General features: G+C 37.6%; 1 protein-coding gene and 1 long non-coding RNA gene across 3 annotated transcripts in view; one reads left to right on the forward strand and one right to left on the reverse strand.

Moving 5' to 3' along the window:
• TMEM117 (transmembrane protein 117) overlaps positions 1–24,629 on the reverse strand; it is a 220,397-nt gene that overhangs the window by 121,452 nt on the left and 74,316 nt on the right. Inside the window, exon 4 of the mRNA XM_037390367.1 lies at positions 3,533–3,632. Coding sequence (XP_037246264.1) covers positions 3,533–3,632 — 100 coding nt within the window. The remainder of the gene's footprint in view (positions 1–3,532; positions 3,633–24,629) is intronic.
• On the forward strand, positions 10,684–20,926 carry LOC119149278. 2 transcript variants are annotated; one of them, XR_005104637.1, is made up of 4 exons: positions 10,684–10,821; positions 12,598–12,731; positions 13,019–13,082; positions 14,397–20,926. It is a non-coding gene; the product is annotated as an uncharacterized LOC119149278 (long non-coding RNA). The 2 variants fall into 2 exon arrangements; XR_005104636.1 differs by lacking the exon at positions 14,397–20,926 and having other exon boundaries at positions 13,019–13,470.

Consider the following 24,629-nt stretch of genomic DNA (forward strand, 5'->3'; position numbering starts at 1 on the left):
ACCCAAAGTGGAGAACAACAGTTTTGACAGTCCAAAAGCCAACAAGGCCAAGAAAAGCAGGCTGTTCCACCTCTCTACGAGGTTGTAAAGAACAGAAGCAGCTCTGGTTGTTCTCCGCCCTCTGTGTCAATGTTCAGCGCCACCCACTCCTGTAGGCATACCATGAACATGCCTTACCACACACGCTCAGGACTGTGTCCCTCACCAACCCAGCTGCAGCAGGTTGCTCATTTTTACAGAGAGGGTCAGGAGACCACCTGACTCTCATCAACAGAGATTCTGCCCTGGAATTGGCTCCTTCCTCAGCCTGCTAACACTCTCCCAGAAGACAGCCGTAATTGCTAGTTTATAGGCTTGCCTGGGTGGAATCCAACCTTTTTTTCAAAGCTATCCTACTGTGCCAAATCCTGTGGTGTCTGCCTCAAAAGCACTCTCCATGAGAACAGAATGCACATTTTATGATAGCAGGAGAGCATGTCAAAGCAGGTGCAGAATATACTTCCCTCACTTCAAAGAGGAAAAAGTGCAGAGAGAGTTACTGTATTGAACCCATTCCCCTCTTCACAGACTTATTTAGAACATCTAACACTTACTACAGATCTCAGCAAAGATGATCATTAGTAGCAGAAGTTCCGTCCAAAGGTACAAAGGGAGAAGCTCCTGTGTGCCCAGAGCACTGTGGGCCCATACACACAGTGGAAAGAATGTTGCTGATTTTATTAGGAATTGACTCAGACCCTGGCAGCAGCAAGTGAGCTAGGAAGTGTTTAGGGGGAAAGTTCACTTCTGCCTTTTAAATCCAAAACAGCAATCCAAAACATATTTTCCTGATTTCAATCACTTTCCTGATTTAATAAGCCTCTCCTCACTGTACTAGGGCAATATCATTGTTTATTTATTAGTCATTTTTAAAAATGGAATCCTATCTGTTCTGCTTTATTCCTGCTTATTTCCAAAGTTTCCCATTAAATAGGGAAAAAGATCTTAATTCCAATACGGTTCAAATAATACACTGAAGTGAAGGCTACATATTTTTCATCTTCTTCTTTGCAGTCTAAGAATAGGTGGCTTCTTTACAGAACCTTCTTAAACATTAGAACACATAAGCACTGCTGTGAATGGGAAGATGTGCAAAGATTCCTTTAGAGGCCTGTTTTTTTCTTTCTTGTTTCCAAACAGTATTGGAGAACTTCATAGAATATAATAATCCCACTCATGTCACTTTGATATCAATTCCATACTGGGGTTGACATGCAGAATTTCAAGCAAATTCAAATATTATAAACAACTTGATAATTTCTGTTCACACAGAATATTATTGCTGAAGTTAGGCTGTGCAGTAGGTTTGGGTACATGCACATGCACACTCCCCTCTGTTACTAATACCACTGTACCTGATACTGTAGCTTTTTTTGATGTTCCTAGGCTTAGCTGCCCTTAAACACTGTAATTTCCATTGACCGATTCATACACTTTACCTACAGATTTGCACTGCAGAAGCAATCTCACTATTCTCTTCTGCTCTGAAGATCTAAACACCAATCACCACATCTCTTAACCCTCCTTGTGCAATCAAAGCATGTCCTAAAACACACCGACCCTCCAATTCCATGCTCTCTGCTCTTCCTGAAAGCTAACAGAACCAGCTTAGTTTACAAGCAGCCTCCCCTTTCCGAACTGTCTCTGCAGTCTCTCCCATTCTTCAGTGATAACTCCATCCACTGCTAGAACCTGCTGTGGCACAATCCAGTTGTGCCTCCACTGCTGAACAGACCCGAGAGGGCTCTGAGTACACAGAAAAGGATCAAGATTCTCATGCCTCTTGAATCCAGCTGTCTCCATGCTTTATATAGTGCTGCATGTAACGGGTTTTTTTTCAGGGAAATGAGAAAAGAGGGACTGAAAAAATTGAACGTTACCTAATGTAGCGCAACTTGTATGTAATCTATCGCTGGAGCTCTAAGTCACGTATGTACAATGAGCATGACCTCTCTCAATTCAGCTTAGCTTATGCATCATCTTTCCTTCCATAGTGGGATAAAGCTGTGGAAGCCCATTTATAAAAAAGGTCATGCTAAACGTATTCAGAAGTAGCTAAGAATTTTATTACTGATTCACAAGAAAACCACATTAATTGTCAACATCAGTAAATGCACCAAGTCTGCAATGTCCTTACTGTAATGTATTTACAGATGATTTGCTCCATACTTGCTTTTCATGGCCAGTATTTCACAGAGCGTAATTCACCTTGGGCAAACCACTGACACATACTGAACAATATGCTGAAAAAATCCTTCATATTTTTTTTTCCCTTCTGTCAGTTGTACAGTATGTTCCAAATATGTGGATAGAAGACAAATTGACAGAAACTCAAGATTACCCTTCTAAGACTATTCATACAGTTTTATAGACTATAGTCTTAGCATCTTACAGTCATTCCTGCTTGAAACTATTCATATAGTGTTTTTTCCTAACACGTACCACAGTCCTAAAATTAATCCACCCTGGCTTGTTTCTTTGCTTATGTCAAAGATTGTTGCAGTCACTGACTACATAGAGTGCTGAGATCTTTTCCATCCATGTTTATGTGATATGCGATAAACATTCACCATCAAGCAATGTTCCCTGTGTTAATGAATTCCCCTGAAATTATATTGATTCTTTTGAGTAAACAAACAGGTATCAATAAATCCTTAGGAAAAAAAAATAGACTAATTAAAACCAATGCTGCAAGCTTAGAAATCATTGACTTCTTTCCTCAATCTAAATGAATGTTGCAGTCATAATTGCTAAAATTCTTACCAGCACAAATCATAAAAACCTAATTTTACTTTAAAAAAAGAAATTATTTTTTATCACTTTGTGTTTAAGAAATACTTTTCCTGAACAACAGAAATGTGTACATGCTTCATTTTGTTCCTTGTTAGTTGTCGTTTTCCAGATCTCTCTCACTAAGCTGATCTTTGGGTTGCCCATATTTCAAAGAGAACCTTTATAACAAATATTATCCAAGAAAACTTTATTCTTCTACATCCTAGATTAGACAAAGCTTAATCTGATAGTTTCATATCAAGCAGGCTACCTTCAGATTCTGGGATGTTAACTGGTTTGCTTGCTTTCTCTCGTCTCCATTGTTCTTTGTCACATCTTTCAGTTTAAATTTTCTTCTTTTTTAAATCCTTTTCATTAGACTTGTTCAACTCCAGCTGCTACTCACTGTTTCACCAGATAGCCAGTCATGATGTTATTTCATAGCAAAGAGGGGCCCCTGTGCTGTCCTCACAGAAGTCAACGGCAAAACTCCCACTCATAGCAGAAGAGATGAAATAATTGCTTTGATACATTTTAACTGAAACTCTTCGGACTCCCTGCCTCTATGCTGCTATGCCTTTGTTAACTTTCTACTTGTCCACTTGTCAAAATACTTCAAGAAATTAAGTTTTCTTTCTTCTCTTCTCCTCTCCTTTTTCCCTTGGAACCAACAAACATATTCCTTTGCTTTTCTTTAAAAATGTAATATTACATTTCTTACCATCCATGCTGTGACAAAATCCCCCATCCAAGTCCCAACTGCAGCTACCTTCATAAAATTTTCATTCCTGATGCCCATGAAGTCTGTTATAATGTATGCACTGTGGAAACAAGAACACAGACTGTAAGCTATACACGTTTGCTTAATTCACTTATAAAGAACTTGCTTTAGTGACAAAATTTATGATTAGCTGTGAAAGATTTCCCATTTCTTTTATAACGATTTTTTTCTGCTAGATCTTAGTCTTGACATTGAACTGAACCAGGATGGGTCAATTCCAATTAGAAATGGAAATGTGAATCTGATTTTACAGCCCATGTCTCTTTTGAAAATGCTAAAATAATGGTACGCAAAGGCTTTAGAATTATGTAAGGCTTCTGGAAATATAAACTATTTTACACTTTTTACCTCTTCCTTTGTAAAGATAGAATTGTAACATTCTCAGAATCGGTGACTTTGCAAAATCTTTATGAAGAAACCCAAAAATCTTTAAGTTCTCTTTAAAAAGATAATTGGGCCACCTGACTTTACCAGTTATACGACCACATGTTTTTTTAACACAACAGTGTGAGCAAGCTTTGCAAAAATTCAGTGGGATGTTGCTGTTTCTTGATTTATACAATGTATTTTCATAGATATATTTTACTGAAATCTAAAAGAAGCATTTTGATTCTTTTTAAATAATTTAACAGATAGGATTTAAAGCCTCACACAATAATTTTACCTCTACTTTAAAGTTCATAAAGGTGCTATAAGGGCAACTAAGAAAATAAAGTTACACGTGCTGGATTAAAACCTTTGTGGAAAAGATCATATTTTTAATACACTCACATCCTTTGCTAGAATTCTTTTATAGTGATTAAGAAGAGATGTCTCTCCTCAAGAACTAACACATCAAATAGTATGGCAATTATATTTTGACTTCCCAGGTGATAGCTTTGTTTTCAAGTACCTGTAAACATTTTTTGGTTAATGTTATGCCTATTTAAGGCGTAACAAGTGTTATGCCTCTGTGCACAAGTGAGCCAGTTGCAAGTAACAACTTCTCTAAACATTGCTTTTTCCATTATTCAAATCTTACCATTACCATAACACCAAATGTTGCAATGTCTAGGAGCTAACAGATCATATCCCTGCAACTGGATCAGGGCAAGCTGATCCCACTTTCTGGGGCAGTCCTGTTAAAATCTAAATATTTGGTCAGGATAGAGGATCTTGCTAGTACAAATCCATGCACAGCACTGTATCACTTTTTAGACACAAGTTAGTATGTTCTAAAGTAGAATTATTAATGTCCTTGAAGAGTTTCATGACACATGTAAAATGGCATACCTTAATGGCTCTTTTCATTATACACATTGTGACCTTTCAGCTAATATGTCACTAACATATTAGCTGAAATGTGGTTTTTTTCATCTGTTGAACAGCATATGAATGCTAGCTCAGATTTTCTGCTGGAATTAAAAAAAACAACAGCACTTTTTTTCCCCAGCTATTGTTAATTCCATTCCATGTTGTTAATAAGATCATCAATATTCTAAATTCACTGTGTTGTAAATAAGTATGTAAGAGCACAAGACAGCCACCCTGGGTCGGCCTAAAGTCTCCCTCTTCCAACACCCTGTTTCCAAGCAAGGGCAGTAGCAGACACCTAGGGAAGACTGTGCAAACAGGCAAGCACGCTCCTCCCAGATATAATCTCCCAGCTTCTTTATAACTGGGAAACATTTGGAATTCCTTTTTTTCCTGCATCTTGGATATGCCATTCTTGTAGCACCTGTGAAGGCAAATAATTTTCAAGTCTGCATTTCTTAAGAAGGTGTCGCGTTAACAAAGAAGGCATGATAATATATGTCAGTTGTAAGGACTGACCCCCAGAAGCAAACCATATATTTATCTTTTTCATCAGTGTGAAACACATATGAAACCCTCACAGTTCTCACCTTTTTTATTCCCATTTGTCATATGCATTATACATTTCCATATGCATTATACATGATTACTGTTATACAGAAACTAAATGAACACTTGCACAACATTCCTGAAAAACAGGCCACTGGGGTAAGTCCTATAGCCCCATCGCATGCAGTGGGGCTGCCACAGCCACCCATGGCAGGCTGATGTATGCGCGATGGGTTATCCGAAAAGGCTGAGAGGTCACTGATCACTGAATGTAGGTATTAACAAGTAGAAGAGATATCAAACCAGACTTAAGCTATCTTTTTAATGGAAATTGGATTTCTCCATGTAGTCACTTGTTTTTATGCATGTTAAAAGTACCTGAAGGCTTCTAATAGGGTCAGATGAGCAGGATGCAGTACTTAAATACATAGAAAGGCCTTCAAAGCACCAAATAATCCTAAAAGTCCTTTTTTTAATTTGAAACAGACACATTTGAAACACGAAAGCATCCAAGAAGCCTAGTATAAATTGCGCATCACAGTCTATAAGTAATTAATGCCTAAATTAAATATGCAAATTGCCAGATCTTCGATTAGAGTTAAAATAGCATATTATTATAAAGACACTCTTAAGAACATAACCTGTGCATATTTTAAGTGCATTTACTAATTAAAATACAGCTACAACTTTTTATGGAATGGAAAATATTTTTAGCACTATCATTATTAGAGATAGCAATGAAATACACTGCTATTTTAACTGTTTTCTTAACTATTAGCATTACATCCTGTGATTTTATGCTCTCTGCAGTATTATTTCCTTTTCAACACACAAAAAGAAACTGACTTTTATAAAATATGTTTTTTTGGCTCCTAAAAATGAAAACCCCCTCCATTTTTAATTTCCAGGTTCCAGTAATTTTTAGGTTCTAAATATAAATGAGAGTAGCTGACATTTCCAAAAAAGCCATGCTTGCCTGATGACATTACCAGGATATTTATTTTAACAGTACCAAAAGTAAAATCAGTTCTATTGTGGAAAAATCCCTGCTTTTTTCTAGCTTTAGATACTGATTAGAAAAGTTTTCATGAATTAGTTACTCTGCTTCCTGGCTAGGATGTATGTCTGCACCTTGCAGGAGGGCTAATAGCTGCTGGGTTCCAGTTAACAGTCATGGTCAGCCCAGATTTCCTATAGCTTGTCAAAAGGCTTCTGTTTGCTTCTTCAGCTCTTCAGAAATGGACAGGATAAGCGTAAATAATTAAAGGCTGAGAAGCCAATACTTGTGAATGCAACAGATAAAGGACAAGTTTGTGACTGGGATTTGGGACAAACCCACTATTAACCTTCAACAGTAAGACTAGAAGCTGCAAAGCCAGGGAAATTGCTCTTTGCAGGCAAAAGTCCATGGAAGGACAGAATAGGACAAAACAGAGGAATCAAAAGACAAAAGAGACTTGAGACATTTAGTTCTATGACAGAGTCCAAAAAACCCTGTCATAAGGTGCTGGCTACATCCCTGTTGTTGCAACAGGGAGGTTAATAAGAGTGAGTCAGTAAGATGTACGAGCCCAAGGTACCTGACCACTTTTCTGGAGTTAGCAGCAGAGTGTGAACAGAACAGACACAGAGGGAAACAACAGCACTAGTGCAGAGAAATTGTTCAAAGGAACATGTCAGAGCATTTTTTTTTTTTTAAAGATGGATAACACTTTAGCAGCTGCTAAAATGATGAACAGTCTTAAAGCAAATGGAACATTTTTAATTTTAAGTTGGATAAAGAAATACAGGACACTGTGGTGCTGCCAACATTGTTCTAGGGACTGGAATAAAATTCATGACTGAAACTCAGTGCTGAGATGGTGTTTTCTTGACCATCACAGGAATCTAAAACTGGGACATAGCTTCAATTTAGACACTTAAATTTAAGCATAAGCCAGGGATCCAAACTCTCAATGGAGTCTAGTCAGAATAGTAGCTGCAGATTAGAGCATGATTCAGCCTTATACTACAGCAGCAATGCTGGGTCAAGGATTTGTTTGCCTTATGCTACTGCAGGGTGGCTAGCATGTCAAAACAGTATGTTCACATATCAAAAGGCATTGCTAAGCCTATGCGACTAAATAATTCCAGGTGCTGTGACATATCGTGGTCTCCAGAAAATAATCCAAAGAGACCTGGATTGCGGCGAATGAAGAGACGGGACGCAGGCTGATGCAAGCAAATGTCAATTTATTGTACAGAAGCACGAGTTTATATACACTTTCAGAAGCTGCACGTTTTAAACAGATTGGTTCTTGAAGCTAAGCATTGCATACTAGGCAATCCCTGATCGGTGGTTAACTACCATCAATTAACAGCAAGGTGTTACCTTTCCTTGGTGCCATCCATGGCGCCATCCGTCCCCCGCTCCCCTGTGCTCTGTATCATGTTGTTGTCTAGACAAGCTCGAGCACATTCCCCTCAGCTAACTGATTGCCATGCATGGTCCTAGTTTCCAGCCCGCTCCTGCACTGGATCTCTTGTAAAGCCTGTGACATATCCGACAACCAAGATGCACGCACTGCAATGAGAGCACAAGACACTTTAAGGAGGTTTTAGTTGCCTTTTAACGCCATTTTAGCCACCTTGGTGCATCTTGACTACACTTTGTCTGGGTCTTTATATACTCTAGAGTATTTAAGGCACTGGGCCAGCACATAGCACGCAGGGCATGCTCTGTACAGTCTACAAGAACTGTACCCATAGAGTGCTTAAGGCTCTTTGAAAAGGAAGGGCGGCCTAGATATCTTTTACGTTAAGTGATAAAAAGTCTGTACATGATCTGCAGTCTGATACATGCTTTTCTGAGATGTTTTTTATTATCTGGCATTGCCCTTAAATAGCTGATTATATGGAACTCATCTTTCCTTGGTGCACCTGACAAAGTGAAATGCCTTAACAATGACCAGCAAGTGACAGCACGGGAGTTCATGCAGGCTGCAAAGACGTTTGTGTTTAGACATTGTGCTACGAGCTTCTATTACTCTTAATTTAGCAGAGAGAGTGTGAGAATAACTGAAAACATACATAAAAGACTGCAGATACAGTATACAGTCCTGATCCATATTTGTCACTCTAAAATGACAAAACAGCAAATAAGACACTTGGTAGCACTTTGCTCAGCTGAAAAGCTATCCTTTTACTGCTAGGAAGTGAAGTCAGAGTCACAGGGGACTGGAAGATGCACAGAGACAACAAGACCTGCTGTCCTATAAATTAGCATATCATAATGAGAATGGCATAATGCATAGCTACCTACAAACACTACAGAGAGCACAACATCTAATCACACAGTCCCTAACCATGCCCGGTGAACATTTCAGTGGTACAGATGAAACTTTTTCTTTGACACCAGAATAGAGAGAATTAAGAGCCACTGAGCCAGGGATTTCACTTGACGAGATGTCAAAGAGGTAACAGCCACAAGAGGCTCAGCAGGCTAATCTCCAAGACACAAGAAAACTAGGATGCAAAAAAGGCTTGGCCATAGCAGGACAGATCCATGGCACAGTGCAGACCACCTGAGACTGATGCTGTAACTGGGTACTGCTGGTTGGTAACTTATTTATACATGGGTTTTTGAAATCAAGGCACACAACTGTGATTCAGAAAACCTCTGCTTATCAGTCCACAGGCCTGAGGGCTGCCTAACTTACTCCGGGGACTTGGCTTTTAAAGCTCCCAGATCATTTAAAGTTCTGCTTTTAGGCATGCACAGGAGCAGTTCACTCTCGACAGGAATAAGCCATTTGGCTTCTAGCTCACAGCCTATGTTGATTGATACCCATAAAGCGGTTATTCCTCCACCCGGTTTGCCTGCGGAGCTCCATCTGTGAAGTGTTTTGCAAGCCTGCCTATAAGACAAGGCCCACTGAAAAATGCAGCAATTGCATTTACGTCTGTTAATGTAGAAGAGGTGTATGCACATAACTTAAATGGTAGGGAACACATGAGATCCAATCCTTATTCCAAGGGATACTGATTCAACCCCTTTCAAAGTTAGAGAATTGCATCTCTATCACTCACAATAAGAAAAGGTGACAACCAACTCCTATTAGGACAGTAGTTTTCTGTATATGGCACTCTCCAAGAGGAGAAGAAATGTATGTTTCAGCCTCCTTTAGGTGAGGGGTAACAGAATTAGTGATTAGATCACAAGTACAGTCCTAATTAAGGTGCTTCAAGCAAGTTGGAACAATTTAAAATATATTTCTGTCCTTAATATAGCTTCTTTATTGGAAACAGTAGGAGTTGTTTGCTTCTTGTGTGGGGTTTTGTGGATTCTATGCCAACAACCGTCAAGCACTTCATTCCCAAAAGAGTCTGGACCTCTCATTAGGGACCAGGTAGCATTCATACAGATTAACTTTTGCCTAATGATGCTAGTCTTCCTAGGCTGTCTTCATAATCAACGATTTTGGCAGCAAAGCAGGGCATTAATTTAGATGATTTTCATGCATAGCATCACTAAGGACCAAGAGCTTACTTCTAAAGAATTTGCTAGAAGTAACTCATAATGGCAGGGCTACTGCCAGGGGATGTGAGAGTCTGCATCTCTGCTGGGAAAATCTTAGGGATCTGCAAATTCAAAAGTGCTAAGGACCTCCACTAGGGGAGGAATGCAGCCTCTCCAGGCAAAAACTAAACTTCAGTGAGTGCTGGCGCATACCACCAGCAAGTTTAAATGACAGGATTTGCTACATTTTATGTTAAACCTTAAATGACATCAAAACAAATCAAAACCAAACAGTGGCTGAGTTGGGAATTGAACCCAGATTTCTCCCCTCACAGATGAGCAACTTTCTCCATCATTTTCTGTGTTGATGAAAATGCTGTATTAACCCTACAGACTCCACTACAAAATACTTCCTATAGACAGCATAGTCTGGGAAAAAGGCATAGAAGGTGCCTGCCTGATGAAAGAATTCAACAAATAAATTTGAAAAATCAATTATATCCGTGAGTTATCTTTTCAAAATTTTCCAGGATTTTTGCTGTTGTTATGCGATATGTATTATCAGATGCATGTTCTGTTTAGTCAGGCAAAAGAAAAACAAAAGCAGCAGAGCGCAGTTATCTTCCTGCAGCAAGATTACATGACGCAGCCAAGGACAGGCTACTCGAAATACCTCTAATGCTATTATGCTAGTAGATGAAAGCTCACCTAAATATCCACAGCACCACCTTACCAGCCCCCACCACACACTCACACCAACACAGGCACTGCAGCTGTTTATATGTAGATGTTTATGCTTCCACTTAAACTCTATAACCACTGCATAAGTTGCTTTTACTGAAGCAATGAAATAAAGGGTTGCCTCTTACATGCCTGTTTGATAGTACAGGTAAGGTTTACAATATTTACTTTCTGCTAAGTGAATTGTTTATTAAAAATTGTTTTAGCAGACAATCAAATTAAGAGAATTGTGACAAGTTAAGAGAACCATGTCACTTTATAGCATCTCTCTTAACAGGCTAGTAAAATTCTGCAATTAATCCATAAGACTGTAGTAGAAGGTGGTATGTTACATGCCTTATTTAATTCACTCCATTTGCCTACATACTATGATATCAAAAGTTTTACAGTAAAATTTCCAAAATGCTAGCACAGGTATCCAGGATCACAAATAGAACAAGTGCCTTGAGCATACCCATTTTGAGGGTTTGAAGAAGGTCTTAACTCATCATACTGTAACACTGCAGACATACAAGTTTGTAGTCTCAGCCCTTGGTGCATGCATCCTGAGAAGGATAACTAGCACTGATTTTCAGCAAGTTGCTAAACAGCAAGCTAAATTATACACACGTACACTGAAGAAAAACGTATGTTCAGAGTTCCTAAAATTTAGAAAATGTTGTCAACTGCTTTTTGGGTTTGGGGTTTTTTTTGTTTTCCATCTAGTATTTTGTTAGATGTTGTAGGTTTGCTTCTCTTACAACACAGATAATTTTTTTGATGACATTTAAAAATAGCTACTAAAAACTGAAAATAAAAAATTTGAAAGTAATGTTAACAGAAACTAAGGAATATAACAGGCAATGTGTTTGGGTGAGTTAGGCTAGTAATTTAGCAAGAGAGGTGCACAGTAAAATATTTTCTTTTAAATAAATATTTGCTTTGGTTTTAAGTGTGGTGAGATACTGGTAAGAATGACTTTGAACAACGCTGCACTGGCCGAACAATTCACAATGGGATGTGGCTTACACGTACCCATTCCCAGCACTGACATTTCAGTACAGCTAAGAAGGGGTAATGACAGATGTGCAGCAATATTCTCAGCACTGGCAGTTGCAAGAAAAAAATATGATTAATTTAAAAAAGAGAAAAGAAAATTGTTCATATCATTGCCAGAACATATACAAAATTAAATTATGTAGTTGGAACCTTACCACTTTGAGGGCTTTGATAACATTTAAAACTTGTGAATTCCAGCAAAAGCTTTCTACTTTCTATCCATTTCAGTTTTAGGGATGGCAGAGACGTTTCAAAGCATTTTTATAATGCTGAATAAACTAGTAACTGCAGTATTATTGCTATTCAGAAAGGGGAAAATAGAACAATTTGCAACTGGTATAAAACACTGAATGGACTCAGCTTGTAAGTGGCAGCCAAAGTGGGAAAGCAAAAACAGAAATGCAACTTAACAAATTTTAGTAGAAACTTGTAAAGTTGCATTATCTGCTAGTACTTACATATTAATCATTCTTTAACTTATTAAACTTCCCTGAACCATTGATAAACAGAATTTTTAATAAATCAAAACAATGAAATGCCAGAAATCCACAAACAACATGTCATTAGTTAATGAATTGGAACTGAGGGAACAAAGAAATGCCAGCAAAGGATCTCTACTGACAGATTCTTAGCAATCATAACAGAAAAGAATTTGAGCTGGCTCTGGAAAAAATTGTAAGCCCATAATGTAAAATAAAATTTTAATAAATATAAACAATTCTTATGACTTTACTCTTAATTTTTTTTTAATAGATTTATTTTCCTTGTTTAATGACAATATTTCAGAGCTTTATAAAGACTAATACAAGTTTGAAGTTCAAGGGTCTACTGTAGTGATTGGGTGAAGCCAGGACTATGTGATTTTTTTTCAACACTTTATTTTCAGGAACCACCAACACCCAGCAGCTGAATGACAAGTGGCCAAAGGATTGTCTTTTCAGCATGGACCAGGAGACTTCTACTGTTTTGCATAACACTGGAAAACACAGCAAGAACCCATATATTTTTTACTTCAATGAGGTGAGATGCTTCAATACAGCAAATGTTGGACCAGTATTTTGAACCTCTTAGATGAAGTCTGAATTTGAGAAGTAATTAGAAATACAGATGAATGCAGCCTGCACACGGATGCCCATTTTTAAAGCAGTGGAGAGTATGACTCACCTTAAAATTTGTATCGAAGTATGTAAATGCATGCTGGAGAAGTGTAATTGCTGCTAAATAGGCTAAAATGATTTGTTTGGGTTTTTTTTCTTACTACATGAGTACAGTGTGATAAGTTTTAATTTTGACATTTTTGTTTCCAGGATTTTGCTGCAGGGACATGTCAGAGCATCTGAAGCAAAGAAAACATCCTCTATAGGCCAAAAGGTGATTTCCCTGACATACAGGCTTTAAATGCTACTTTAAAATTCATTCACATTAACTTTTATGTAAGATATGAAGAATTCGATTTGGCTTGTCTGCTTGTACTGCCATAGAATGACTATGTAGATCCTGTAATGACTATTTTATATTATCCAAACAAATCTGGGACTTTGTATCATGATTGTTCAAATTGTAGAAAGTACTGCAGAAGTGTCAAGTTTGTAAAACAGGTGATTCAACCAAAGTGATTTTTTTTAAAGTAACTATTTCTGTGAATTATTGTCAATAATGATAAATAATATTCAAAATTAACAAGTCAGGAACAAGACCAGTTGGTGATAACATCTGATACTGAATGGATGGATGGTGGGGCAGAGTCCTGCCACCTTGCATTGCAGTAGTATAAGTTTAATAAAAAAGAAAACTGGCTAAGTAATACCTGCCTTGGAGCTTGTGGGATGTTTGCTGAATAAGGACTTCATGGAAGTTTGAGACTTAGATGAAGAATTCTTAAGTATTAGATTATTAACAGATCCATTAAATAAGTGATTAGTAATATTTAAATAAAGCATGTAAAATCACAGAAAACAAATAGGTTGGAAGGAAACTCAAGGGATGAACTCATCCAACACCTCATACTACATAGGGCTAAGTGGCATTAGATCAGATTGCCTAAGGCCTTATTTATAGTTATTAAGTTACATTTATTTAAACTTATCTATTTATGCCTTATTTATGGTTATTAAGTTACATTTATTTAAACTTATCTATTTATACCTAATTCCTTTACCAAAAGAACAGTTAACATTACTTAATTTTTGTCTGAACAAGGTTTAAAAGGGCACTTTACCACTGATTGTTCTGGGTTTCTAGTTCAGGTGGTATCTTCCGGTTATGCCAAGATCTCATCCATTCAGCTCAATGCTAAAGCAGCCAAGGATTTAGCACACAATACTTCTATGCAAACAGCCAAGATTTTCCTCTTCCTATCCTGTTACTAGAGTTCAATAAAATACAGTATATGCTGCTATACATCACCCCACACAGTTTGAAGAAGGAAGACAACAATTCATTTTTAACTCCACATCATTACATAGTTTAGTATTTGTTAAATATCCTCCACAATATAAGACAAATGTTAATTATTTTATATTAATATGAAGAATACAGAAGTTAGCCATACACACAGGCATATATTGCTTATGTAGAACATAAGCTAATCTTTTTGGCATTGAGAAACTGAAAAATCAAAACACTAAGAGTAAAGTTAAATTAAAATACAAACTGTTTCCTGTAGCATCTTTGTATTGTGTATAGGCAAAGCGGGAAAAGAAGTGGAGCAAAGGCCCTTGGAGAATCTCTGCTCAGATGGTCCTTCACAAATATTGATGGCTCTCACACAGACTCCGTGAATTCCACCAGTGGGTGCTGATGCCAAGTTACTGAACGCTGAATTTGACAAGGGCCACAGAGAGACCATCAATCAGCCAAAACCAGAGAAAACCACATGCAACAGGGGAAACAGAATATGAGAAAGTAATTAAGAGGAGGAAGGAGGGCAGGAGATCCAGGAAACTGGAATGGCAAAGTTGATGGAAGGGAAATGACAAGCTGAGTATACATAGAAACGCAGAAATACATTTCAAGTACAAAAAAAAAAAAAATGAAAAGAAAGAAAGGCCAGAGCCCAGAATGGAATGGATGTGGTCACAATCCTATTTGAGGATTTTAGAAAAAGTGTTTAGATTCAGCTGTATTTTGCTAGTCCTTTTGTAAAGGCCCAACTGTCTAGAATCTCAGCATTGCAGAGCAAATCTCATTGCAAGAAGAAAAAGAGAAGTGAGAGATGCTTCCTTCCTTGAAAAGTACTCAGTTAAAACCTTAATTTTCAAACAAAGGAATAGGTCAAGTTTTCTATGTTATTTTAGTGCTTATAGCTGCTTACAAATGCTTTGCTGTGTTAGAGTGTGGGCAGATAAAGGGAGACTGAAACTGCAGTTTGTTCAAGGAATCAAGAACATATACCAGCCCAGAAACCAGTATGCAATGGCACAAATAACTGCACAGGGGTCTTACGAAGATCGAAAATGGTATTAACATGTCAGCCTTACTAGGCTTTTCAAAGAACCATGCTGGCAGAAACAATTCAGCCAAAAAAACCTGACAGTTTATTCACATGGAGAACAGATACTACAACTTGATACAGCCACAAATGAGCCCTAAGAACTTTCTGAAGAACTTCCTCTGCAAATTGTTTTGAAATATTATCCGAGTTCTACAGTTTGCATACACATAGCCAATACTCTGTTGACAAATCAAAATGAAATAGGAAACTCTCTGGTGAGAAGAAATTCCTTTAAAGCTACAGGTGCAAAAGAACAGGAACTGTCTTTCTGTTATGTATGTTTGGTTTCTTATCTGCTGAAGATGACCAGTGTGTATCAGTCCCGTTGAAGTCTATAAAAGCAGACTGAGATACAGAAATTGTGGAGCTGTTAAGAAAAAGGGATTTACCATGCTCACAAGTACCTTTGAGAGAAATGGAAGGAAAACGTAGCATGACAAACTCAGGAGCTGGTCTGAGGATTTGGTTGTCTTCTCTCATAATGTAATAACAGCAGCAGATTGCAGAGCAGATGGAGAAGAACTAGACTTCAAGCAATGTACAAATTAACAAATTGAGGAGATTGCTTCTTTACTGTATTACTTGAGAACAGTATATAAGGAACAACTGGGTCTAGGGCCAGTCATCTGACAAGAGCTGGCATATAATCACGGCAAAGAATCTCACAAGGAAAATGCAGGGAAGACGACAGCCTGTTCTTCCACTCCTTGGCTGACAAAGCAAACACCTTTATCGTGACTGCTTGACCGTCCAATGGCTGATATACACTGAAAGAGTCCAACACTGGATCTGCTATACATTTGCTCCTATTGTACTAACCTCTACATTTTCTGGTCCTTACACTACTCAGAATTTTAAATAAGTTATCATTGAAATAAAGGGGAAAAATTGTCAGAAGCTGTTTGAGGATTTTATCTTCAAGACAACATAACTATTGCAGACTGTTTATTTTACAATACAGTCTTCTTTTAGTGAATTGAAAATGACTTATCAGAACACAGACACATCAAAACCACACACTGGAACTGTTTGCTCAGGCACTATCACTTGCAATATAACTTTAAGGCACACAAATGGAGAAGAGACACAAACTGTGGTGTGAACTGCATCCTCAAAGAAGATTCTCCTAATTTTTCCCAAGGACTAGCACATCACCAAACAATGGGGAGAGAGGTATACGCATGCATATTTGATACCCAGACACTAAACTTTGATAGTTTTGGCTATATTTTTAAGGTCAGTTAGTTACAAATACTGGGTTTCATCTCAACTACAGACTTAAAAAACAAAGCAAACTCAGTTTCAGCTACTAATTCTAGGATCGTCTAGAAAAGTCCACTTCTCTCTACAGTCAATGGAGAAAAATAAGCACCTTACAGATGTAAATAATCTGACTTAGACATCTGCACTGGGTCTGGCTGGAACGCAGTTAATTTTGTTTATAGCAGCTGTGTTTTAGATTTGTGACCAAAACAGTGTTAATAACAGACTAATGCTGCCTACAGAGGCTAACCTGCAAGAACATCTCCAAATAAGATGAACCATCTTTTGGAGTTTTCAGTTCAGCTAAATTTAGAAGTAGTTTGTTAACTTTAAACTTACTTTTGTTGGGTTCTTAAGCTATGAGATGACACAATATAGATTTGAGTTTTAATACTGGCATGGTTGAGATCATTAGACTGAAGGTCTAATGTCCATAAGATGTCTGTGCAACACAGACCTCAAACCGCAACTAAAACCAGTGAGATACTAAAGCTGAAATACGCACTTTGGGAAAATACCACTAACTGAAAAAAACTTACCTTTTATTTAGACATAAGGTTGAATAAGACATTTCCAAATAGTGTAAAAGATAACGTGATAAAACATTGCCAGTAAGAAGCCTTTACAAGAATGAGTAAACTGCAATTAAGATTTCGAAGTACTACTGTTAAATGATAACCTGATCCGGAAATAGTTTTATGCTGTCTGAAAGTTATCATCCACACGTTACAAGCTGAAGCAGAGTGTCATTAATAAGAATACCTCAAAATCTTTATATTGGATGCACACAAAGCTTCAGGAACAATGCCAATGTTTTTTACAGTAAGTATTTCCTTAGTTTACTTATTGATTATGTGAGAGATTTTGTAATGAAATTGATATTCTATATTGATGAGCAGAAGAAACAGAAGGTTGCTTAATGTCTCTGCAGAGCAATTATAAACCGTTCTCTCTGCTGCAGAATAGCCACTGCAAAAATTCTCCCTGCATTCTGAAACCAATTGAAGATGTGAGAATGGCTAGAAGTGCCTGCTCTGAAGCAGACAAGGCAGAATGTAATTCTTCTGTTAACAACCTATCTTTTAAGCCTTGTACATCAATATTCTGGTTTTTTTAAAGAAGATAAAAGATAATAAACAGCTCACTTCCAAGCAGTAATGGACACACCACTGTGAAGGTAGAAGGCAGTAAAATACTGTGAGACCTAATCAATAGAAACTACTGGATAGAGGTAGACTATGATTAAATTACCATATTTCAGGACTTTCTAATCCCATTTTTGTAATTAAAATTTAAATACAACTTTCTTCAAAAATTTATTATTTTCAAAATCAGTATTTCACTAGCTGTAAATCAGGTATCATGTCCACTTCATGTTTTTTCAAAAGTCTTTTTCAAATGTTTACACGTGAACCAGAAAGACTTGTATCAAAAGTCAGGTCATATCATTAAATCAGACATAATACTACACACCTCCTTTTGATGTATGTATTGGCTCTGGCTGGGATGGATTTAATTTTATAGCAGCCCATAAAGTGCTGTGCTTTGCATCTGTAGCCACAATGGTGCTGCTAACACACCAATGTTTCAGCTATTGCCGAGCAGCACTCACACAGCATCAGGGCTGCCTCTCCAACCCACCACCCAAAAGGCCTGTAGGCTGGAGATAAGCAAGAGGCTGAGAGGGGACACAGCCAGGATACCTGATCTAAACTGACCCAAGGGATATTCCATACTCTATGGTATCCTACTCAACAATAAATGGCAGAGGAGGAAGGAACATTCACGGTTACAGCGTTTTGTCTTCTGAAGCAACTGCTATGTATGCTGAGGTCCTGCCTCCCAGGAAGCTGCTGGACATCTGTGTGCCAGTGGCAACCAGGGAATAAATTTCTTCTCTTTAGCTTTGTTCCATGCATGGCTTTTTCTTTTCTTACTAAACTGCCTTTACCTCAACCCATGAGCTTGTCCATCTTATTTTCTTCTCCTGTCCTGCTGAGAAGAGAGCAAGAGAATGAGAGTGACTTGAGGGGAGTGTGTCTGGCAGCCAGCCAAGGTCATCCCTCCATAATGTTCATGCTGACTTTCTAGTAGCAAAACAGGTTCACAACCGATAGTACTCTGATTTCATTTTAATATTACTTTAAATATTACTAAAGCAACATTTCAAATATGAATCAATGTAAAACTTCTGGTAGGATTTTCAAAGATGTCCAGCACCTACATTCATCCTATTTAGCTCTTAATAACATACTGTTAAAATAAATACAATTAAGAGATTTCAAAAGAATAAGCGATCTTCATTTGCTAACATCACTTATTTAGAAAACCAATACCAACAGCTGTGTAAAATTCCATTTTCACATTTTGTTCAACTCACCTTAATCTAGATAGAAGTACTGCAATCCTATCTACAGACCAACCTTACATCATCCACTTTTGTCCACTCTCTGGGTTGTTTACAACATTTAGGTCTTCAGTTCAAAATCTACAATTGAGAAATCTCAACATTAATAGGACAACGCAGATGATCTATTAAAAACCTAAGAAGTATCCCCATGTCTGTGAGTTTATCTCCTGCAATGTTTAAAGAACCTTTTCTTATCTTCATCCGAAGCCTGGTCACTCAGTAGTCTGTCAAGTTTGTGAACTGAAATTCCATTTCTTGTTCTGTACTACAAATGAAACAAAAACCCTCTGCTAGGTAAGAGAAAAAAGAAGGGACTGTGACCATGTCTCTTTTAATTTACAGGCACACTGCATTATAGTGAGTCATCTTTTTAATTTCCCCAAATGCTGTATCTCAGAGCTGGCAGGAGATCTGCCTCTTACAGGAATCCAGTTCCACTGTTTCACATCCAGTTTTCACATTTCCTGTTATACTAGGGGGCGGTCATTTGCCAGCACTTAAAGCTGATGGCTTTTTACTCTTTTCTGTACTGACCAGAATTCAACTGTTCTACCGGTGATTCTTTATTCAAAATACAAAAGCAGGCAAGTAACAGTGCAAAAGAATGAATTTTATGTATTTTCATATCATGGAAACATAGAACAAATATAGGTTGGGAAGAACCTTTGGAGATCACCTAATCTAAACTCTTGCTTGAAGAAGGGCTGATTTCAACCTGACCAGGTTGAGGGAAGCAGAGGATCTTTCCTCAAAAGAAGAGCACAGCCCAGACTGTTGCTAAAGTTCCAGACCTCCCCAAGGGTTGCAGGTAAGAGGCGAGGAGCAGCACGAAGGCTAGCTACCGTTACACTGAAGAGGCCACTTGGTGAAAAACTGCTTAGGGTTTCATAAGGACAACAGTATAAATATCCCGTCCCTCTTTGGCAACTTGGATGACCCATTTCAGGAAGACTGACAGCAGCAATCACTCCAAAAGAAAAGTTTACTCCATGCTCTGCTGATTTAATTACTTTAAATGAGTTTCAACTGATCAGATTTGGAAAGACAAAGACAAACTGCTCATCTAAACTTGAAGTGAAAGTTGTCTTTTTTTGCCAGAAATAATTTTGCTTAGTAGCAAGGTTCTTTGTGATAGGCATTCTGAACCGATGAAAGTGTCACTCAGTTTTTGAAAATTTCAGATGAACTACATTCTTCTTGGCAGTAATCATGTTGTTACATAAAGAAAAACACAGTTCAAAGTAAAAAGAAATGAGTTAACTGGCTTTGGAGTGAAAAGCCTACTAAGTTTTCACATTAAACAAGGATTTACTACGAGAATGATAAAGAAACAGCTATACATTTGGATAGTTAAAAAGGCATGATCACTGGGCTGGCTTTGGTCTTTAACTGGACTGCTGAAAGAGAGAGTAATTAGAAAAGAGAAATATTTAAAAATTGCTATTTCCTTAAAGGAAAACAAGGCTTTGGTATTAATTCATCACATTGTAAGGAAGCTTTTCTAAGGCCAAGAGAACTCTCTTATAAGCAGATCACTCAGGAGTGAAAGAAACATGAGGAACATACGGGTCTCCTCCACAGGACAGTTGGATTCTGAATGTGCTGTGGATATGATACATGTCCATTACTTTTCCAACACACTGTTTCACCTCATTCTCTGTAATCTGTTGCAGGCTTGACAATGTCTGGCACAGCCCCATATCCATACTGCAACCAGTATGGCTGGCTGTAACAGCAAGTACAGTGTTGCCTTGTTATGCAAAAGTACCTGTGGGAAGACAGCATTAGCCATATGGCTTTTTTCTGACAGAAGAGTAACTTAGGGTTTGGAAAATAAGTACATGAACTCTGCTGGTATCATGCCTTCAGTCTGCAAGAAAAACAGAACAGAATTTTTCTGCGGGTTTTATATCCCTTTTCCTCCTGCCTTTTGTTTACCGCAGCCCTAACAGTTGGCTTGTCGTTACATGCATCTCTGTCTCCCAGGTAAGATTTAGCTATCAGCGCTTCCGTTTCTCACAAAATGTTATCTGACTACCGTGACGTAAAAATGCAACCTCAAATGAAAATTTATTTATAGAAAATACAGAAATAGAGCCTTTTTGCCTGAACAAGTGATGTTCATTAAACTTCACCTCTATAACAGTGTAATGCTTTATTTCTTTTCCATTATCTTTTAATTGCTGACTCTGGTATGTAGAATCTAGTTTCAGACCCTTTTTCCATCTGCTTAACATGAGAAGCAAATCTTTCTCTGTTGAAATCAGTGACTCAGTAATTACTGTTTACAGGGTTGACATTAAACCAGGTAAATGAGTAGCAAGGTTTTACCTAGTCACAACATAGAAAATTGTTCTTTGAGTCAAACTGGAACTAAAGAAACCCCAAGTGATTTGGCCAGAGGCAAGGTATGAAACAGTTATGCTTTGGAAGCACTCCCTTATCAGGGATTTGTTTTCATTAAAAAAGATAGTGTTTCCCTTCTTACAAAAAATTTGTAGCAGAAGTGTCTCCTCATTAAACAAAAGCAAACAGTTTACTTCAAAACAACAAAGACAGAAAAAACTGCTTTTGGAATGGGACTGAGAAGTTGATCCTGTCTCTAAAACTGAATGGACTGCAGAGACACTCAGTAGTTTAACTCCTTTAATTCCTTCAAGAGAGTACCGTTTTCTTGATGCTGCCAGCAGTGCCGGTTTGGAACAAATGTTAGCTTTCGATATTCTCAGATGACCCCCAGGGCAGAGACTCGAAAGTGAAATGGCTTTTATGTTACCGGGAGCATTTGTTCCCACAGCTGGTGTGGGGATAAATTCCCCAAAAGATGAGAATGGGAAGTAATATACAATGACATGTTTGACAGGCCAAATTTGGAATGCTGACGCTTTTTTAATCTTCCAACAGTACAAATGCAAACTCATTCATTTGTTAAGAATTCCTGAATACTTTTTTTGAAACATTTTCAAATAATTATAAGCACTATGTCAGTTGAATAAAACATGTATGAAGTATAAGGCAAAAGCAGAGTCCATATTCCATATACTTCATTCTGAGGTGCCGGGGCTGCATTAAAGCAAAAAAATCTGACCTGATACAGAAGACACCAGCCAAAGACAAAAACAGTGATGGAAAAGTTTGTCATTGGTCTCTCTTCTCTCAGGCAGTGGAGGCACTACAGTGAGCTTCCTTACTGGAAAGAGATTTTTGCCACAACAGAAGCCTGCATTATTAATAGGTAGTTCTTTCAAGATCTGATTCCCATAGCTGCAGAAATAAATTTATGTTTAAGGCAGGCTGAGTAAGTGACTACTGTTTACTGGAATGAGAGCCATGAAACACTAGCGTGGCAAGTGCCAAGAAGAGAAGTGGTATTGAAAGAGAGGAATTCTTGTGTATTTGTAATTTCAGACTTTCTGTGGTCTCTAGTCTCACTCAGTCTTTTCTTAATGGAGTGAAATTACTCATAGTTGGTAAGTTTATAACTGGAGAAAAAAAATGGTCATTCTTCTTGAGTTTTGCAGTACTATTTTCAGGCTCTGATTACTACTACTTTGCTGCTTATATAGCTTTGCCTTTACATGCATGCTGTCCATTTGAGCTGAATTTCTTTCCTATTTTAACTTTTAAATCATTTGCTTACAATGTTTTGACTAAAATATTTGATTTTCAATTTACAAGTAAGGCATGTGATTGTTAACAGGCTAGTTAGCTGTGAATTCACACATTTAAAGGGTATGAAGCATAGAACACAATAATCTGCTCTGATCTCCATAATCCAGGTCATGAAATTCTATATAGTAATTCTCAGCAGAAATGGACTCCTCCTAGAAGAGGCTAAATCCATTAGAAAGTCTTGATTTCAGTACTCTAAGCAAACATACAGAGAATATACACATCATCTAATTTTCCAATAGTTAATCCCACTGTGAAATATCTGCACTTTATTCCTACTCTGAATTTGTCCCAACTTTGTTTTCAGCTACTGCATCTTTTAAACTAAACACTCTATTACCAGAAATCTTATCTTCCATTTCAGTAATTAGAGGCTTCATTCAAGTTCCTCATGACCTACTCTTGTATAAACCAAACAGTCTCAAACCACAAAGCATGCCTTTTGTGCTTTGGGTTATTCTTAAGGTTTTGTGGGGTTTAATAAATTCTCATGAATTTTCACAAGGAATCTGTACAATGTTGTATTCATATACCCTTATTTTAGGGAGCACATTCCTTTTTAAATATCCACAGTCTAGTGCTAACTCATCAATTTTTAAAAAACTCATGTGAAATTCATTCTAGTATATATCATAACATTACACTTGTCACACACAAAATAAAAGCTAGCATTGCTTTATCAGGATTGCAGTAGCAAAAGGGTGTTTTGCTGCTACAAGTACTCATTTTTCAGCATGTTGATTCTATTGAAACCATCTACAGTGTTATTCAGGTACTGCACACATACCTGTGCAAGCACTTGCACCTCTGTAACACAGGTAAAAGCTGTAAAATAGAGGCTTGTGTTTGAATGGATCTGAGCTGTAAGGATTCATTGTTCTTAATGAGGAAAATCTAAGTTCTCCTCCTTAAATTTTTGCTTTTGGTTAATTCTTTTGATTAATTAATTTCTCTTATCAGAGGTAGGAGGAAGAAGAGTTTATGTGGGTTTTGTTATTAAAATTTGCTGCTAGTTTCTTATAGGATGAAGGAAAAAGCTGTACCTAACTCCTGAAACTGTGAAGAAAGTAAAGCACTTCTCTCTTCCCATTTTGTTTACATTCCTCCTTCTTTAAAGTCAACAGCAAAAAAAAAATAATACTATAGCTGACCTCAATCCCATCAAAATTGTTTGAGTGTGAAAAGCTGTATAGTAATTGCTGTAATGTGGATGAAAACATGAAGCCACCTGACTTCCCTGAAACAATTAGCTCTACAGTCCTTGCAAACTTTCTCCCCCTAACACAATCAAACTTCACAAAAGAAACAGTCGCAGAATAATCTGGGATGTGACTGTTCCTAATACATTTGCAAGTTCAATACACCCATATGCCTAACAAATGTTACCAAAGAATTCTCCCACATTTTGCACTGATTTTTAGAGTAATTTTTAAGACACATATAACCTGGATGTTTTGCTCCTTTCCGCAACCAGAAACCTCAAATATCCTCACTCAACCCAATTCAGTTTTATGGTTAAAAAAAATATCTGTTACAGTCATGAACTCATTAAACAGGAAAAGGAGGCTGAAAACTTGAAAACATTGAAGTTTTGGGGAACAAAGTGAAAATATTCCTTAAAGGTCAGTGCTGGAATAACAGACCGAAACTAAAAGAGGTTAGCCTAATAGATTGTTAATTTCCCAGACCAAACTGCCATTTTAGTCAAAAGTAATATGGGCTCTGCAGGTGGGGGCAACAGTTTCACCACAGTGGAACACCAGTCTGCGACACTTCTAGCCCCCATTGCAGAATTTTTGAGAATCTAAGGTCCTGAAGGTAGAAGTGTGAAGTAGCGAAGTGAAGCTGCCTCTGAGAATGTAGGTGGTGTAAACCAACACGCTTTGGATTAAAACAAATGCTTCTTACTAAAGCAGATCAGGATTTGACCTTTGATTGGAGAGGAGCTTCCTAAAAACCAAGCTCTTCCAACAGGAGGAGAAACTCACAGTGGCAATACAAACATTAATGGAAAAGAATATTTAAAGCAGCATAAAATAGATTCACCAGAGTCCAAACAGCAAACGCAAATACTAGTAGC

The sequence above is a fragment of the Falco rusticolus genome, chromosome 5 (assembly GCF_015220075.1).
Source record: "Falco rusticolus isolate bFalRus1 chromosome 5, bFalRus1.pri, whole genome shotgun sequence".
NCBI classification, from domain to species: Eukaryota; Metazoa; Chordata; class Aves; order Falconiformes; family Falconidae; genus Falco; species Falco rusticolus.